This window comes from Danio aesculapii, chromosome 10 (assembly GCF_903798145.1).
Source record: "Danio aesculapii chromosome 10, fDanAes4.1, whole genome shotgun sequence".
Lineage (NCBI taxonomy): Eukaryota > Metazoa > Chordata > Actinopteri > Cypriniformes > Danionidae > Danio > Danio aesculapii.
In genome coordinates this window covers 17,552,109-17,572,348 of record NC_079444.1, presented here as the reverse complement: position 1 = coordinate 17,572,348, position 20,240 = coordinate 17,552,109, and the positions used below count along the sequence as shown (strand labels likewise).

The 20,240-nt window shown below is 36.5% G+C and overlaps 1 protein-coding gene across 1 annotated transcript in view; it reads right to left on the bottom strand.

The window, feature by feature from the left end:
- Positions 1–365: 365 nt before the first annotated feature.
- Positions 366–20,240, bottom strand: part of gfra2b (GDNF family receptor alpha 2b) — an 87,957-nt gene continuing 68,082 nt past the window's right edge. Inside the window, exons 5-9 of the mRNA XM_056467523.1 lie at positions 13,831–13,940; positions 12,902–13,042; positions 12,495–12,682; positions 3,880–3,924; positions 366–1,693 (exon numbers count right to left, since the gene is read on the bottom strand). Of these exons, the coding sequence (XP_056323498.1) occupies positions 1,541–1,693; positions 3,880–3,924; positions 12,495–12,682; positions 12,902–13,042; positions 13,831–13,940 (637 nt within the window). The 3' untranslated portion in view covers positions 366–1,540. The remainder of the gene's footprint in view (positions 1,694–3,879; positions 3,925–12,494; positions 12,683–12,901; positions 13,043–13,830; positions 13,941–20,240) is intronic.

Here is a 20,240-nt window from a genome sequence, read left to right as displayed (position 1 = left end):
CAGCTGTGGATCACATACAGCAGCAGCTGGAAGTTAACAAGAATTATTTATATTATTTATTACATTTTCCATGAATTGTATTTTGGATCTGAAATATTTTCTATTAGTATAGCTGATCGACCATGTGGATGGATCATAACAGCCTTTGAAGCCTACTACTAGATGCAGAAGGCCCCTACTGGCCCATATCTATCAGCTGATAAACACTGATAACGGCCATTCATTAGAGTGATAACATTCGAAGGGGGTGTAAATATCTACCTTAAGTTTTCAGAACTTATTCCAAGATAATCACTCGGACTTCTTCAACAAGCTGTGAAAGTCATGACTCTTCAAGACATTACTAGGATGTTTTTATTCAGATTTAAACAAATATGTCTGACACATTCTTGAGCCTCTGTCGTGTCCCCTTATAAAGCATCACAAATGAACCAAGACTTTTTTATTTGTGTGTATATATATATATTTTGAGTCGAAGGAGCTGTTATTTTTGATCATCCGAAATCATCTCTGTCTGTCTTGGCGTTACTCTGCGAGTGTTATGGTCTGAAACCATTACATAAGAGAGAGGAACAGAGCGAAGACAAAAAAAGTAAGGCCACACGATAGATTGCACACTATAAAATACACCAACAATTGACCCTCTCTGCAAATGGATCTTTTGTTCCGCTCTCCCGGAGCACTTTTCTTTGAATATAATCCAAGTCTTTTGGCGAGAAAGAAATGATTACACATAATAACAGCCTAAGACGAACATCATTGGCACTGACGGCTCTCCATGGTGATACGTTTCACATGGCTCTCCGCTTTTATTCTAGTTCCCCACGTCTTCGGCTTTCCAGCACATGCTAAAGGTTCTTTTAGAGATAAAACAGGAAAAAAAAAAAGCTTGACATTTTCTCAAAGAATCCCATATACTTACAAACATCATTATACACATTGTACACAGGGCAGTATGGTTCGAGTCGTGCCGGCCGGGTTGTAGCTTAAAAATGTGTCGCTGATGAATCCTTGAAAAACAGACTCTGGAAATTATTAAAAAGGGCACGATTTTTTTTCTCTTCAAACTAAAGAAACATTTACATGGAATCGTTGGTAATGATCGAGGCAGTGAGCACTACTGTACTGATGTGCGCGGGGAGATAGCAAAGAGTTTGTTTGACGAATGCTCTATTTCTCTAGGTAAATATACAGCGAGAGTTTGTCTGCGATTGGCCGGCTGTTCTTAATCAAAGTTCTTCATCAAATGTCCATCAGCTTTGAAACTATCATGGACTACTTTCCTCAAAAGATGACGTTTTTAAGAAGTTCTTTGCCAGTGGTTCCTTCCTTTCCCTTAATGGGGCAGTGGTGTTTCGAGTCTGTTACGAGCTCCTTTTTTTCCATTTGTTTTGACTGTTTTTTTTAAAGATGGCGTGTGAGACACACATACACACACACTTAGAGAGAGAGAAAGATCAATGTCACTTTAGAGAAGTTCTTTGATTGAGGTCAGAAGAATCCATCAGATGCTTCCTGGTGCTGTAGAGTCAGGCTGTGTTTACAGACCCTGATTGACCAGTGCAAAGGCCAGTGTCAGTGTGGCGGCAGAAACACTGATTGAAGTCACAGATGAATGTCTGGCTCTGTTGTTGTCGGCCTGGTGAGAGCCCACCGAGTCAATGGATCCCTCCATATTGGGGTTTAGCACATTCTGTGGACATATTATGAGGATTTTTAGTTATTGTCTTTGTTTCAAGGATTAGTTCACCCAAAGTGAAGACTGTCAAAGCTTGCTTATATTCATGTCATTCGACTTTAATTCAAACTTTACTTCATTACACATACATGAGTCATATAAGAACATCAGATTTCAGAAGTAAAAACTTCCTCTGTCTAAAAACAGCTTATATTTAAGTGGCAGGACAGATTGTGGAAGGAGTTACTTTATTATATAATAGTGTGCCTAAACTCCGCCTCTGCAGAAGTTCAACACTTTTACATTACTGCCTGTTAAACTCCTCTCATCAATTCACACTGCATTAGGGAAATTACAAGAGAGTCAAATGCAGGTCTAAATACAAGTGTAAAGGGATTTACATTTAATAACATATATAAAATGTAAACTTTTTCTCTTTTGAAAAACACACATTTATTATTAAATTAACTAATTAACTAAATTAAATTATTATTAAATTTTGTCAGAAGTTAAAAGTGCAAACAAAAAACAATTAAGTAAAAAAAAGATTTTAATTGTTAGAATTAATCAAGATTCATCCAAAAAAGAAGATTATATCATCATTTACTTACTTGTTCCAACCAAGTTAGATTTTTTTTTTCAACAAAAAAAAGAAGATATTTTGAAGGATATTGAAAACCTGTAACCATTGACATTATAGGAGAATTATAAAAGAACTTTTATTCTGCAATCACTATGTAATCTGCCACTATTAAAATATAGATTAGTATTAAAATACCTCACTCACTCCACTTTCCTTCCTAATCTGTAACTGCCTCTATGGCTATACCACTAACTGTTCTCTCTCAAAAAAAAAAAAATAAATAAAAAAATAAAAAATTGCTATTGCTTTGCTTCTTAGACTTTACACACCTGAAACTTGCCTATAGCACTTATTCACTGTTGCTCTTATAGTTGTGTAAATTGCTTCCTTGTCCTCATTTGTAAGTCGCTTTGGATAAAAGCGTCTGCTAAATGACTAAATGTAAATGTCTAAATGTAAAATACACTGTTAAAACTTATAGAAATACCTATATTCAAGTGATGCAAAAGAGACATACAAACATGCAGGGCCTTATAATTGAGGGCCTAACAATTGAAGCACAGCAGGTCATGAGCCAAAGTGAGAACATTCAGACAGAGCGTATGCAATACATTTAGACAATGTATGCATTGACCAAGACAAAAACAACCCTCGCCAAGATAGCATACATAAGGAGAATCATTTAGAAAGTGTGGAAACAACATGATCATATGCAAACACATGATTGTGAGCACATGCTATATGACCTTTAAGATATGTAAAAACAGAAAAACATACAGCCATTAATTTAAAACCTAGGATGCTATTAGAGCTGGGAATAGGGTGATGTTACAGTACATCATATCTCATGATACCTATAGATAAGAAACTGTATATAAACTGTGGGTTTTTGGACATTGGGTGGGAGAGAGCTCGATCGACCATCTCTGCTGTAACAATAAACTGCTTCTACTTGAAAACTTCGAAGACCTCAGCCTCTTCTTTGAAACTTAGAAGATGTTTGTCGAGATCCAGCGCAACTTTCCACTACAACATCCATAGTAGAAAAAACCAATATGGTAAACAAATATATGTCAATGGTTATAGGTTTCCAACATTTTTCACTGTATGAACGTTCACGTTCAACAGCTGCAGCAACAATCACATCAACAAAACTCAATCTGGGATGGAACAAGACAAGTTTTATGTAAATGATTTTAAAGTAAATGACACATTTTTTAATTTTTGGGTGAACTATCCCTTTAAAACATATATTTGGTCATCTATATATGATAGTGTGATGAAACTAACTAATGGTTTTCATCTTCAAAATATTGTACATTTAATCATTTAAGCAATATACACAGAAACATGTGAAGTGGAGACCAGGTACATGCAATTTAATTTAAAAGATAATTAGGGGCAGATTTATTAACAGTTTACGCTAACACAACATGAAAACAGTGCTGTCTGTATTTACCAAACACGCACAGAGAAGAATAGCACGGCAAAGGTGTGAACACTTTCACAAATAATCGCAAAGTAAATTCTACACCTTTTTTTTGACAGTGTAGGAAATGAAATGATCATAATACTATTATAATATGTTGATATATTGTGTAGGTGAAATGTGTCTTACCTCATCAGCACATTCAAAACTGTTAGAACATTTCTGCTCACTGTCCTATAAAAACACAAATCAATCATATTTTTAGCATATCATCCATAATCTAAATACTGCGTAAGGTTTATTATGTCTGCTTGCCCAACCCCTATCATTCCATCATAATCTACATAAGCCCATAGTACACTGAACAAAAAATATGTCTGCAAAACTGTTGCAAAAAATTTATTTGTGTTGAATTTAAACAAAAAAATAATAAAATTTAATAATGTTCAACTTAATTTGTCTGTTTAAATTCAGCCCAAATAAATTGTTTACAACCCCTTAACATAATTGTTTTTTTAGCAAATCCAAGTAATCATCTTTGAATAATTTTTTTCAGTGTATACATATCCATGGTTGTACAGGAACTGTGTAATAAGGATGTTGAAAAGTGAGATCTGTAATTTTTTTGGCTGTTAAAACACTTGTGTTCTAGCTTAATTTGAATAGATTGTTGGTTGATTCGTCTGAAAAATGTTGACTATTTTTCAATGCAAGCAAATTACCTGGTAGTAAGATGATTGACAGCTTAATCAGACTTAAAAGCTTTTATGTAAAAACCTTTCTCTGTCCAAAATTCAGCGTTTTGTTTTTTGATGAAATGACAACAGACTGAAACAAAAAGTGTGCTTGTATGCATAAAGTGAGTTTTGTGTCTCTCAACAAGTCTAATTGTGTGAGTTGGGGGTGGCAGATAGGGGACAGACATTAACAAATATGACAAAAAAAAATACAAATATCTGCTGATTGTACTGAAAATAGAAATAATTTGACCAATCATGTTCACTTTTTTTAGTTTTACTTTGGTTTAAAATGCCAGCTCAAATGTCAACTCATGTTAACCTTAAAGGTTAGGTTTCATATACACTGAAAAAAATTCCTTGGATTTACACATTTTTTTAAGTGGTTGTAAACAATTTATTTGGGCTGAATTTAAACAAACAAATTAAGTTGAACATTGCTCAATTTAATTTGTTTGTTTAAATTCAACCCATATAAATTGTTTGCAACAGTTTTGCAGACATCATTTTTTTCAGTGTACAGTAATGTGGATTTGAAAATGGAACTTTGAATTTCTTCATTTTATAATCTCTGCAAGCAAGAGAAATGTTTAAAAATAAAAAGTATTAATGTCAGAATAAGGGCCATGTTGTTTAACTTTTGAAAGAATAGGAAAAAACGATATGTTTTTGTTTTGTAATTTTAATGTTGTTATATTAAAAACTACTACGACTACACAAAAGTTTTAGTCCCAGTTTTTCCAACAACAGCTGCAGCCTCGTTTATTTAAATCTATCATTAAGAAGTCTATGAAAAACAGCGAAATGGTTTGCTTGATTGATTCTTTGAATTGCTTTTCCCACGAAAAACATGCAATTTTTAGAGCTGTTTTGTGGTTCAGGCAATGAAATAGAAAGAAAGAAAGAAAGAAAGAAAGAAAGAAAGAAAGAAAGAAAGAAAGAAAGAAAGAAAGAAAGAAAGAAAGAAAGAAAGAAAGAAAGAAAGAAAGAAAGAAAGAAAGAAAGAAAGAAAGAAAGAAAGAAAGAAAGAAAGAAAGAAAGAAAGAAAGAAAGAAAGAAAGAAAGAAAGAAAGAAAGAAAGAAAGAGAAATCCCTGATTAGTTATTTTTTAAGATAAACTCCCGACTTCAAAGGGTGAAGCAGCTGCTTGAAACAAAAGCAAACAAACTGAAACCCAAGCAGAACTTCACAGACATTGAGACATTAATAAGAAAAATTAATAACTGATACTTTCACTGCCCTATTTAACAGCACATTCAAATCCCTGACTGCATCAGGGAATGGATTCATCTCAGAAAACACAAATTTCTTTTTGTACTCATCTGTAAACATTCCATGGCAAATTCACTAAACAGTTGCAGCCATTTTGCGCCCACAATATTTCATAGCAAAATCCTGCATCATATTCACCCACCATCTGTAATCCAGTTTAACTGAGCTCTGTCTGCTCTTGTGTAGCAACATTAGCTACAAAATACCATTAAACTCATGTGCTTTAGTCTTGTGTTTACCTCATTCCCAAAGGTGGCTGGGTTTGTTTTGTCATGTTTAATAGAATCTTGAACAGTTCCAGTAATTTGTTGACTAATTCATTCATCTGTGTGGATAGAAAGAAGATCTTTTGTTGCAGCATCTGTCCAAATAAATGAAATTGATTTCCACACTGTAGTTAAATATGCTTTTTAAAAAATGTCATCACATGTGACCTCTAAATGCAAGAAAATGCAGTATGTTTAGGAAAAACAGTATTTAGTATTCAACATTTACTGTGCTGTACCAAATGTCAATCTGTTTATCACAAACATATCTTCATTCTGTACCATTTTTCTTCTTCAAATGTAAAATTAGCCAAGCCTGTAATGGCATTTAATTAGAGATTCAGAAAGTGCAATTATCACGTACAGTTTCCAGTTCGTTGTGAAATGAATAAAGTAATTTATCTGCAGTAAGTGGCCACTTTATTAGGTACACTTATTCAACTGCTTGTTTAATCTCTAATCAGCCAATCACATAGCAGCAGCTGCATTTAGGCATGTAGGCTAGATCAAGCTGATCTGCTGACGTTCAAACTGAATTTGGAAGAAAGAAGAAAGGTGATTTAAGTGACGTGAAGTGTGATGGTTTCTGGTACCAGGCAGGCTGATCTCAGTATTTTAAGGTGGTTTTCCTCTGCATGGAAAAGCACGTGTGCAGTTTGGTATGGCTCAGTTTTGGGGCCTAGAAAAAGAAACCTGAAATGGAAGCATTATGGTCAGTAGAAAGTTCAGACGTTCCTCTTATTGGTAAGCAGATTTAGAGAGAGCTGCATGGGTTGACACATAATGAAAATAAGGATGTCATGGCAGTAAAGGCAGTGAAACTATAGCAACAATCCCAGCCACTTTCAGTGGCACTAAACCGCAATGAAAATTCAAATTGAGCCCAGTAAACGTGAACCCAAGTGAGATGCGCTGTGCTGATGCGTACAGTAACGCACAGTGCAGAATCTGCCGATCTGTGGCAGGTTTTTGGATGAAGTTAGTTTGATAGAAAGGCGACAGTAATTCAGAAAACCACTAGTTGCAACCGAGGTCACCAGAAGAGCATTTTTTAACACACAACACATCAAACCCTGAAGCAGATGAGCTTCAGCAGCAACACCATACCGGGATTCTCCAGTCAGATCACAACAGAAAACTGAGGCCACAACTGATACAAACTTGCCCAAATCGTGCAGCCAATAAATCTGCTGCAACTGCATCATGAAATCCTATCAAAACTGGGCCAAAATCTCTGAGGAGTATCCCCATCACCTGGTTGAATCTTTGCCACAAACAGCTCTGAAGGCAAGCGGATGTCCAACCTGGTACTAGCTAGGTGTAGTAAATAAAGTGGCCAGTGAGTGGAAAATCCAACTATTATAACACAGATGTGCTTTTGCCTGTTTTTATGAAGAGTTATTGCTTCAATGAGAAATTCTTCAGTGCGGCTGCTTATTCAATCAACACATTTCATACTCAAATCCTTTACCGCCAGCACAAGTTCAACACATTCAACTTGTAAACTCACCAAGTAATCGAGCAGATATGAGCGGCAATGTCAGATAAGCACTTTTCCACAGATTGACTGTTGCCTCCTACGACAATTGCCAGAGACATAAATTAAAATAGTTATTTCCCGCGCGACTTTATGATATTTCTGTCTGTAGAGTTTTCATAATTTGTTTCAGCATGGATGAGAGAGTACAGTCATTTTCTCCAGTACCCAGGGGCTTATAAACGGAGTCCTCAGGACTTAGGACGGAACTGCGTGGCACGATATGATGGAAGTGGTCACACAAAGCCGTATCTCTATAATGCAGCTTCTTTCAAACTCGGATTAGCCGACAAATTAGTGTTTATGATGACATCATTCATTTACATAGGATTACATGGCTTCCTGTAGGCAAGCCAAAACATGCAACCAAACCATGCTTAAAATCAATGCGACAGTCAACATGAACTATCTCACTGACTACAGAGAGAGGATTTTCATTGGGTTCACACTTTAATCTTACATCTGAGCAGCCCCTTAGCACCAAGACACACAGCTTTTTCAAGTATTACACACCACAGTAAATGAGTAGTTCACCTCAAAATGAAAATGGTCACATGTTATCACATTTGAGTTGTGTAAGTACCAACAGCCACTTTCTAACTGTTGGGCTAAAAGTTCACCATTACTGGCTTGTTTTAACTAAGTGCCATAAAAATTCTGGTCATGTGGCCCAGAGCAAAGCCCGGTCCTCGAAAGTGAGATACTAGACCAGGGATGGGCAAACTCGAGCCTGGAGGGCCGGTGTCCCTGCATAGTTTTGCTCCAACCCTAATCAAACACACCTGCTTGTAGCTTTCTAGTGATCTTAAAGACACTAATTAGGGTGTTCAGGTGTGTTTGATTAGTGTTGGAGCAAAACTCTGCAGGGACACCGGCCCTCGAGGATCAAGTTTGCCCATGCCTGTACTAGACTGACCCTGAGGTGCACCGGCACGTTCACTATTGCCCTGACAGTCGAAGGGTAGCTAAAGAGGTTTGTTCTTGCATGTCAAGCACATTTGAAAGAGCTTTTGCTCACTGATCAATGCGTGTATGTGAATAAAAGAGAAATTCAAATCTGTTCATCATATAAAGTGATCATGTCTCTTCAGAATTGCAATCCAACCACAAGATGGATTGCATATGGATTCATTTTTTGATCTCTTTATCTTAAAGCATCCTAATTTTAAAGTAAGCATGTCTTCAATGAGATCCAGTATCTGATCTGTAGATGAATGCAAGTCTGATTGGTCTGAAATGAGACAAGGAAGAGTACAGTAAAGGATGACAGAATATAAATTTTAGGCTGAACAAACTCTTTAATGCGGACAGCCAAGCTGCAGGTCCACTTTGAACGGCCCCTGCATGAGCTGACAGTTGCTCTCAGTACTTGAATTATTCACCTGCGCACTGAATTATACAACCGTGTTTTAGCTGCCACTAGATACTCTGCATATCTTCAGGTAAAACATGATTTTTTTCCTCTCCATAGAGGGATTCTGCTTGCCTCAGTTATTTTAATGATTGTAAATGTTGATGTCCTCAAGGTTTGGCCTAGATTTAAGTGGGCTTTAATGGAATTTGTGTGTTTTGCTTTTGTACACGTATAAAGCCCTGGTACAAGTTTTAGCACTAATCTTGACATCCTGAGCAATTTGATGCTAGAACAGGACGTACAGGACTATACAAATTTAATAGCTTTTTTCCCCAGTGAGGGCTAGCATAAATACAAGTATCATTGTCCATTACACTGACTGAACAAAATAGGGTTTTCAGAAGATAGTGAATGAATTCTATGATGTTATACATCAAATATGTATTTTGTTTGTTATTTATTACTAGATCTGTTTAATTAAAAAACAAAAAATTAAATACCATAAATTGTATAATATTCTATTTCTATACCTACAGTGCATCTGGAAAGTATTCATAGCGCTTCACTTTTTCTACCTTTTTTTATGTTACAGCCTTATTCCAAAATGGATTAAATTAATGTATTTCCTCAACATTCTACACGCAATACTCCATAATGACAATGTAAAAAAAAGATTTTTTGAAATTGTTGCAGATTTATAAAAAAAAAAAAAAAAACCTGAAAAATCACATGTACATAAGTATTTACAGCCTTTGCCGTGAAGCTCTAAATTAAGCTCAGGTACATTCTGTTTCCACTGATCATTCTTGAGATGTTTCAGCAGCTTAATTGGAGTTCACCTGTGGTAAATTCAGTTGATTGGACATGATTTGAAAAAGCATACACCTCTCTATACAAGGTCCCAGGGTTGACAGTGCATGTCAAAGCACAAACCAAACATGAAGACAAAGGAATTGTCTGTAGACCTCTGAGACAGGATTGTCTCGGCACAAGGATGGGGATGGTTACAGAAAAATTTCTGCTGCTCTGAAATTTCACTGAGCACAGTGGCCTCCATCATCCAAAAGTGAAGATGTTTGGAACTACCAGGACTCCTAGAGCCGGCCGGCCATCTAAGATGAGTGATCGAGGGAGAACGGCCATAGTCAGGTAGATGATCAATAACCCGACTGTAACTCTGGAGAACGGTCTTCTGTGGAGAGAGAAGAACCTTACAGAAGGTCAACCATCTGTGCAGCAGTCCACCAATCAGGCCTGTATGGTAGAGTGGCCAGACGGAAGCCACTACCCACCTGGAATTTGCCAAAAGGCATCTGAAGGACTTTCAGACCATAAGAAACAAAATTCTCTGCTCTGATTAGACCAAAATTGAACTCTTTGGAGTGAATGCCAGACGTTACATTTGGAGAAAACCAGGCACCGCTCATCACCCAGGCTAATACCATTTCTACAGTGAAGCTTGGTGGTGGCAGTTTTTCAGCCGCAGGAACTGGAAGACTAATCAGGATAGAGGGAAAGAAATTAATCAAATGAAAACCTGCTTCCTATTTATGTACGTGTAATTTTTTTCAGTTTTTTTTTTTAATAATTTTTTAACATATATATATTTTTTCTAATTTCATAATAAACTTACCTTGCCTTGCGTAAATTGTCCAGTCATATTTTATTTATAAATAATTAATATTGCCCTCTCCATCAACATCCGCATGTATTTAACAAACCTTCAATGTTATGTTAGTGCTAGTAAAGCTAAACCTAAAATAAACTTTATTTGTTTGAAAACACTGATTAATTATAATTTGACGAACAGGGCACTCTTCTTTCTATCCCTTAGCATGAGCCATCAGATTTGAATTTGAGCAGTTGCGTTTTAACGTTCTAATCACACAGGTGTGATTGCACGCTTTAGGAACCAGCCAAGCTGATCACAACAGTGTGACCGTATGCGTAATCCCATCATCTAGCACAGATTTCTTGATTTCTTCAGCTTAGTCCCTTTATTCATCAGGGATCGCCACAGCGGAATGAACCACCAACTTATCCAGCATATGTTTTACACAGCGGATGCCATTCCAGCTGCAACCTATCACTGGGAAACATCCATACACACTCACTCATACTCATACACTATGGACAATTTAGTCATCCCAATTCACCTGAACCGTATGTCTTTGGACTGTGGGGAAAACCGGAGCACCCGGAGGAAACTCACGGGAACGCAGGAAGAACATGCAAACTCCACGCAGAAATCCCAACTGGCCCAGCCGAGGCTCGAACCAGCGACCTTCTTGCTGTGAGGCAACAGCACTACCTACTGTGCCACTGCGTCACCAACTTATGCAATCTGCACTCCGAAATAAAAGTACAAAGACTGCCACCTGGTGGTTCAAAGAGAACATTTATTGATATGAACTTTTTAGATACAAACACGTACATGCACAATATTCGACATTTAAAAAAAAAGGATAAATTATGCAGTCATGCACGCGTTATGACCGCTAATATGTCGGTGATTTGATGCTTCGCAAAAGTTGCAGACACCTTTACCAATATCAAAATGCTTTTTTGATGCAAAATTTATTCATACAGTTATTCCTTACGAAGGTTAAAAAACTTGAGTAGGCCTAGGCTACTATAATAAAGAAATTTTATTCAATCTTCTCTAAATGTAGAACTAAATGCATTAATATGCATTGAAATACATAATGAATACTCTTGACACATGAAAGTGTAGAGCCTGCAGCTCACAACAAATGTGTAAAGTTATTGCGTGTCATATTTAACAAATCGTTTACTATGAATTTTATGTAATTTTGCTCAAATGGATAATTGAATATTAATCAGATGATGTCATTACGCTGCTGTGCCGTCAGCCAATCGTTGCATTGCTCATCATGTTTTCGAGGATCGATAGATCTGTCCTTCACTACACACACAGAACTCAGATCCGTTCATCAAGATATTTTAATGTGATTCGCGAATTTGTTTGAAGAATCAAATTAGCCAGAGATCAATTATCAAGATTAAAAGATCCAGGATCTGCCAAATCATCTTAGATCATTTAAGCGAGGTACAAAGAATGAACCCCTGGAATATATTATAAAAAAACCCAGTTTAAAAGTATCCTAATACTGTGGTAAAAGCACAACATAAAGAAAACAAATGTTATGATTGCAAAGTATAGTATGAATGTGTGGGGTATGAATGAAATTTATAAATTCAGCCATGCAGTTGCTGTCATGTGTAGTTATCTGCTCATTTGGATACTTTTCCTCTACAGTTTTATGAATATAAAACTTCAGACAGCTGACTTTTATTATTTAGGCAGTTCTCAGAAGCGAATATTTGATGTTTTTTCCTCTACACTGCCAGTTTCTACATTTGGATAGACAATCAGAAAGCTCCAACCCTGTCTCACCTCATTGAATGAGTTGTTACTGATCAGGTCTGGTCTGATTAGCAAGAAAAAAAAGCAATGTTTTGAAAACACCTCGCCATTTACACTTTTCAAATAATATCAACCAGCAAATATTTTACATTTAAAGTAGCTTTTTTTAATATAGATTTTTTTTTCGCTATGGAGTGACTGAATAATACTGCAACACAATATAATGAACAATAATAAACTGCACACCTACCTGAAGGTTAGCGCATGTGGAGAAAACGCATGCACTGTCTATTTGCTTGACATCATTTGAGTTGATGACATGTTTGGTGATGATAGCCGGTTGCAGATTGGTCCGTACTGATGGGACTGCCGACTGAGACTCTGTGATGGGAACTAGACCTGCGTCCGTGCCATAACCGAATGCTTGGATAGCATTTCCTGCACACCGAAACACACACACACACACACATTTGCAAGTTAAGACACATGCACGGAAAGCCACCAAGTGTTCATCTGGGAAAAATAGACCCTCTGCAAAAGAGACCACATATCCGTAAGACATAGCATGTCTCATTAATGTGCTATTTAGGTTAAGCCCAAAGGATGGCTATTGAGGCCATGAACCGTGAGGTTACGTGAGGTTTTATCTGCACTTACTCAGGCAAGTGTTCTCTCTGAAGTCTCGAAGGAAGGCCTCGCACTCAGCTTCGTGATTTCCACTGCCTCGACAGCCACACCAAGGGGATATGGTGATGTTGGTGTGGCTCGCATCCACATAGTTTGGAGTCACATCTGATCCTGTAAGGGCCAAGGGTAGAGATCCTCGTAAATATTCATGAGATGGGAACATGTTGGTTTCTAGATCCCGCTGTCTGGAGTATAATGTGCTGTTTGGCTCAGTATAATGGCCAGAGGTTGTTGGTCTGCTCTCTTCTACAGATGTATTTGTTCACAGCGTGACTCTGGATTTTTTTAAGCCTCTAGAAGGTAAAAGGCTAAAAAGATGCAATTAAATAATTTCTCTGACAATTTGCAGGCCTAATTTACACAGTAGAAGTAGTAATTGCTTTAAAAAAGATTAATAAAATGATACATTTGTTCAAATTATTAAGCATTTTGGTACAGTACTTGTTCTTGTGTCACTTGGTAGAATGTGTAGTGTTAATACTAAACATTTTACATTTTCAATGTTTATTCCATTTGCCCTTTATTTTTTCTGTTTAAAGAAATGTTTATATATCATAACTAGTTATAAAATTATTATCTATTTATTTTTTTAGCTATGGGAAATGGATGGTTATTTTATGTACTGTATTTATACTGTACTGTATACTCTATGTATTCATATTGGGGGGGGGGGGAAAGGATCATACTAGGGGATCCTTGGCTTCAAAACATTTTAATACCCCTTACTTTCATCTTTTCCCCTGTCCTTTCTAATCTTTCTTAAAAGTAAAATCCCTAATGCATTTCTAATTAAAGCAGCTAAAGAAGACAAAATGCATGTTCCAAACAGTCAGTCCATTAATATGCAATTCCAAATTCTTATTATTTCCATGCAGCAGATTTTTCCCATAATCACTCACCAATGAGTCCAACGTAGGACACCAGACAACCGTGGTAGTTATCATTAGGACAGCTTGTTATTGAATGCGGTGTCGTCTGGCAATTCATGTGAAAGTCTGCCAGCCTGGATCTAGTCCAAAAACAAAACAAATTACAGAATTTAAAAGGCCCGAAACATTTTTAGCACATTTGACTGAATAGGATTTACATGCACGCTTGAATAACCTTACTAGTCTATCTATATTTATAAATCACAATTATGCCACGCAACGCTGTATGAAGCGTCGATTACCATAAACTCAAATAACCGCAGTCTGTATTATCTCTGGAAAAGGTCCTCCAAGAGTCAAACGCCTTTTGATCAAGCTGTAAGTGAAGATTTATTCACAGTTATTTACTGTCGGCATTGCATCCACTATCATCAGCACGCAAATATGCAATACAGAAACAATACGCCGCAGTGAATGTGCAATATGAGACGCATTCTGTCAGGCCTAACTAGTGTCTAGTGGGGTTCCAATTCAAGGCCATTTTCTGCTCGACTCCATGTGGTATTTCTCCAACTCAAGCAATCTGCCTCAAACAGCCTCTTCCTAGGGGGTTATGTGCATTCAGAAGCAGATTGCTCCGAGCACTAGACCTGAGGTGGGCAGGGGGTCACATTAGTACTTATTCCTGAGTATGAACTCTCTCCCCTAGCACTTTGCACACATATAAAGTCTGAATAATAGCACGCTACTGCCTTCCCTCAAATAACATGAGCGAGATGGAGATCTCAGATTCGGTGCCCTCCTCCGAGACCCTGATTAATAGTGAATCATCCTACACGGCTGCTCGGACCCTTGACTCACCGTCTCAGCTTCGGTGTGAATATTAACTGCAGCGTTCTTGCAGTAGGGTCCACAGGTGGTGCCTGCTGGGTGTTTACCTCCCAGAACAAAGAGTGGTATCTGCATTGTTCTCATGGGCACTGGCTGAAAAGGTCATCCTTTCTACCCGGCTTTATTGACATGGAAATGGATGTTCTTCTGATGCTTTTTGTGCAGTATTTTCACCCCGAGCTTTATCTCTAGATGAGAGCAACCGTGACTCACAGTAAAAAAGGCAAAAGCAGCAAGGTGTGTAAAATCAGCAATCAAGGAGCGGCGCCCGCTGATGAGACTGCAATTCAAAGTGGACCGCTTGGAAAGGGCGAACTGAAGTGCTTCTGAATTATGGCACTAGCAGTTCAAAGATATTACTCAATTATTTAAATTTCCAGCTACAGTACATCATAGCTTCATTTTCCACAGCCGGAGTATGAGACATTGCTAACATAGTGTAACTAGTGGAGAGAGCAGAGGGCTGTCACATGGGGTCAGTTCTAACACCGCCAGTTTAGCATGTATGGAGAGCAACACTTTCACAAAATGTGATATTATATAAACCTGACCAATTCTGAACAGTTAAATGTAGGCATGTGTAACCCCTCCAGATTTACTCAATCCACTTACTGCATGTTTTAATTTCGAAGGGGAGACATAGACACAAACAAGGACACATACTGCTTTTAGCACAGAGATGTCAATCCTGCTGCTGACGGGCTACTGTCCTACACATTTACCAGCTTCAAAACACTTGCCTGAAAGCTTCTAGTCAGTCTGAAGGCTTTGATTAGCTAGCTGGGTGTATTTAATTAGGGTAGGGTAGGGTAGCTAAATTCTGAGGGAAACTGGTCCTGCAGGGACAAATTTGGACACCCCTTCTCTAGCATCTGTCACTAATGAAGCCCAAGGCCAGGCAAGTGTTGGTTTACATGCAGATGTCTCTAGCTGGCCTTACACTCATCCCGCAAAATTCACTCCCATCCAGGTCACAACACCAGTGTAACCCTTGAATTCTACTCAAGGTAAACTGACAAGTCTGGCATGGGAGGCAGACACACTAATCAAGGTATTAAAAACTTCAGACTCTTCTTGCATCTGTCGCTCCGTGCCTCTTAAGGATAGGCAAATAAAATTTATTCGCACAGAATAGCTGACCTCAATTATATTTACCCAGCAAACCTCACTCCCATCCAGGTCATGAGACCAATGGTCCCCTCTGGTTCAATTTGTCTGCCCAGAGCAGGATTCAAACTGGTGATTCTGGCGTGGGAAGCAGGCACACTAACAAGGATGCTGAAGACCACAGCCTCTAGCATCTGTCTCTAATGTGCTTCTTGAGATCAGGGGTGTGAGGATTAATCACACAGCTCTTACTGGCTGACTTGTGTTACATATATGTTGGCTGACTTGTATTGCATATATGTTGACGATTAAAAGTGTCTGGTCTACTAATTCTGATACTACTACAGCAATGTAGTAGTATCAGAAGTAGCAGATGTTGTCAAAGTAGATGTTGTAGTAGCTGTCATTGTTGTAGTAGTATTACTAGTAGTAGTGGTAAATGTTGTTGTAGTAGTATCAATAGTAGTAGTCATTGTTGTAGTTTCAGTTGTAGTAGATGTTGTAGTAGTATTAGTAATAGTAGACATTGTAGTAGTACTCGTTGTTGTGGCTGTAGTAGCAGCAGTAGTTGTAACATTAGTAATTTTCTGTTGTAGAAGTAGTTGGTCTAGTACTTGTAATTATTATTGTTGTTGTTGTCAGTTATTATTTCTGTTGCCCTTTCTTTTACTTTCATTATTACTATCATTACATTACTATCTATTTTATTTATATCTATGCTATTTGCTTCATTTAATGACTGTTTTATATATATATATATATATATATATATATATATATATATATATATATATATATATATATATATATATATATATATAGTGTGTGTGTGTGTGTGTGTATACATACACACACACACACACTGTGTTTTTTCATGTTTTTATTGTTGTTTTGTTTTCTTTGTATGTGATCCAATTTGCATATTCTAAAAAAATAAATAAATAAAAAGTGTCCGGTCAGTAACAGTTTGTTTTCGTCACTTTATTAATCACAAACACAGCAATTATGTGACAACAGCTTTATTTCAAACAGATCTTCTGTGGAAAGCTCAGAACCAAGTCTTATTTGTTTAGTCATTTCATTCAACCCTACATCTGCCAGTCAACTCTTATGTCTGTGCACAAAATAGTGAGAGTTTGTTATGCGAGTACTGTTGTAAGCTAAGAGTGTTTAGCTAGAGTAGGGAGACTAATTAAGATTCAGTTACATGAGTACTAGCCAAAAATTGAGGACATGCCAAATTACAGAGACAGATAATGGGGTTGGCAATGGTTTGTACAAAATTTCGATCAAAATTGGGTGTCACGATTTGCTGTCTTGATTGTTTGAATCAGGACACCAAACAGGCAGTTAGTTCTCATCAGAAGTAAGGTAAACATCAAGTTAAAAGTAGTCCTAAGGTGTCGGACCTTGAATTGAAAGTGGCCTACTTTTACCCGTTGAGGCATGTCTTCACTTTTATAGACATGTAATAGCTCTGTTTGTAATGTTTGAGTGAAAAACTTGACACCCAAAATAGATGCTCATAAAAGGTAGTTAAAAACATGCTATTTTTGCTGGGCTGCTACGTAACACTAGAAACTGCATTCTTTTTTCATCAAAGAACCCCCCACCTCTGTTTTAACATGGTTTCCACATCCACATTAAGGAGCACTATTTCTAAAACAGTAATGCTAAGTTGTACGGATAGTTAAAGTATTGTGTTTTGTGTCTTGTTAAGCAGAAAAAACTTCAGAATGTTTTCCTTTTTGCCATTTGTTGCTGACAAATATGGTAACAAAAATACAGACACAAAGACATGAAAACAAAATTTCTGCCTAGTTTCGACTCCAAGTTTTTCCTCAGCTTCATATTTATTTCATATATTTTTGCACGGTTTTAAACTAGCATCTGTTTAAGTCATTTTAAGGGCGCTAAAGAAAAGTTTAATGTGAATTCAGCATGTCACCTCAGTTACTTCAAGCTCTATGCAGAGATCATGAATATTCTATCAGTCCACCATCATGATTCAACCCCATGAACTTAGACAGTCATGTCCCGAAGCAGATACGTGAAGCTTGTAGACGTGACAGTAAATACACTTGGGAAAAAAAAGTGAATGCTCTTTTTTTTTTTTATCCTTAATGACCTCTTTCTACTGCATTTAACTAAAACACTTTCATTCCTTAAATCCAATATATTTAAGTCTATTTACTGGCCATTCATTTTATTTAATTTGAATAAATGCATGTTTTCTATACTACCAAGCATACAATGGTTTTTCGTTTTTTTACAATACTTTCCTATAAGCCGTTGTTCAAGCAAACAGAAACCCCTCTTTCAAACACACACTACTGGTTGAGTTTTTGCTGTGCCAAACTCAAAGAGAGTAATGTTGAAAGTAGAGCTGCACACTATATTATTTGAGCATTGATATCGCAATAGTGGGATTAGATTATTTATGAAATATTAAAAACAAAGATACCATTTTTTAATATAAATTTTTATATTATTGTATACAATTGTTACAATTTTGTATTTGAACATTGTTAGACTCCACAAATAACAATAAAGCACTGTTTGTTTCACTTTAATTACTTTAATTCAGTCATATGATTGTAATTTATTATATTTTACGCAGATGCTCTACATAGAAAATAACTTGATCACCCCAGTCGATCCAAGTCAAATAGAGCTAATCAAATCATCTGATGAAATTATATTCATATTACAATATCTATTGCAAAACAAAATACCACAATGTCAGATTTGTCCATGCAGCTCTCGTTGAAAACACTACAGAGATACTTCTTTTATATACTGCACTTGTTTTATATATTATATATTCACATCCAAACAACATTACATATCTCCTTTGATTTGGATGACATACATTTTTTTAGGTTATATGACAAACATTTTAAGTGTTTAAATGATCCTCTTGACACTGCAGTTGAACTGAAAACACTTCAAACATATACACCTATTTTTTATGGAAATGTGGGTGTATTATCATTGAAAACAGCAAATAATATCCTCTAAAATACAAAGCTGTTTGAGCTCTTATGAATTCCAACCAAATAACAAAGTTTCATAATATGTATCCATAAAAGGCAAAACAGCACTGTCTTTCTTAATTTTTTATTTTTATTTTTGGGTTCTATCAAACCAGGAACATAATAACGACGCTTGCCTAAATTAATGAATCCCTCAGTGGACCTGATGATTTACATTGTTAATTACATTCTGGCTGGCTGAATTAAGCACAAGGGTGGTAGATGTGTAAATGAAATGCCCCTGGTAACAAGTTTGCAGGGCTGGAGTGTTAAACCGTCATCATCAGCATTAGCTTTACCCGCTCCCCTCAGGAGACATCACAGGGCCTGGTATGTCATTTAGGGACATCTCTAAACAGATGTCACCGTATCGCTGCCAAACATCATGCGCAGAAATCAACCAATCACTTCGTCACTTGAGTTAGTCAGACCAGTGGCCACTCTCAGATAATGTGAAGGGTTACAGAATAATAATAGCAGGGTTTCGTTTTTCAGTTCTCTTGGAAACCAGTGACTTAGAAACAACACAGCAATAAAAGTGTTTGTGTTTTTGTCTTATTTATAGGCCAAATATCTAAAAATTCTTTGAGTAATAAAGCATTTTCTATTTAATTGTGTTGTTTTCAGAAAAAAAAAGTCTAAATTAATAGAGTTTTCCCTTAAAATAAAAAAAGATCGGATTTAATCTCACTTAATATTAGAATAATTTTTTTTAAAGACAATAACAAGACAATAATTTTTACTTGTTTAGAAAATGCTTCATGTTGTAATAATAATTTTAAGATATTTGGGCTAGAATCAAAGTCAAACAACTGAAAATAAGTCTGCTGACTATTTTTTTTCTGTCTTTTCTGCTGTCATATATTTGGTTTAGTTTGTCAAGATAATGTACAGTAGGGCTGCACCATATTGGAAAAAATTTCACATTGCGGTATTTCTTTTCTCTGTGATAATTATTGCAATATATATAATGTAATACTGCAATATAATTTCACCAGATGACTTAAATAACGCTTTTTGCAAAGACTTTAGATTGCTTGGGATGGTTTTATATAGGGGAGTAAAATATAAATATATTTTATGAAATCAGAAATGAGTACAGAAATTGAACAATCAAATGTAAATTAACAATGCATAGTCTTCATATAAATTATTCAATAAAATGAATCTTTATTAAACTTCTTTACGCTCCATTAAATGGCTTTGAAATCTCTTAAATGCTTACATAGTCACAGGCCTTGAAAACGCATGCACATAATTAACTTTTATTGTGCTTAAATTCTGCAGAGTCTCCCCAAATCTCATGTGTTTTGACCTGTGGCTCCTGGTCGTCTATAACCCTAACACAACATTGCATATCTTCCAATGTGACTATTGCGGACACACGCATTGCAATATCGATGCTCA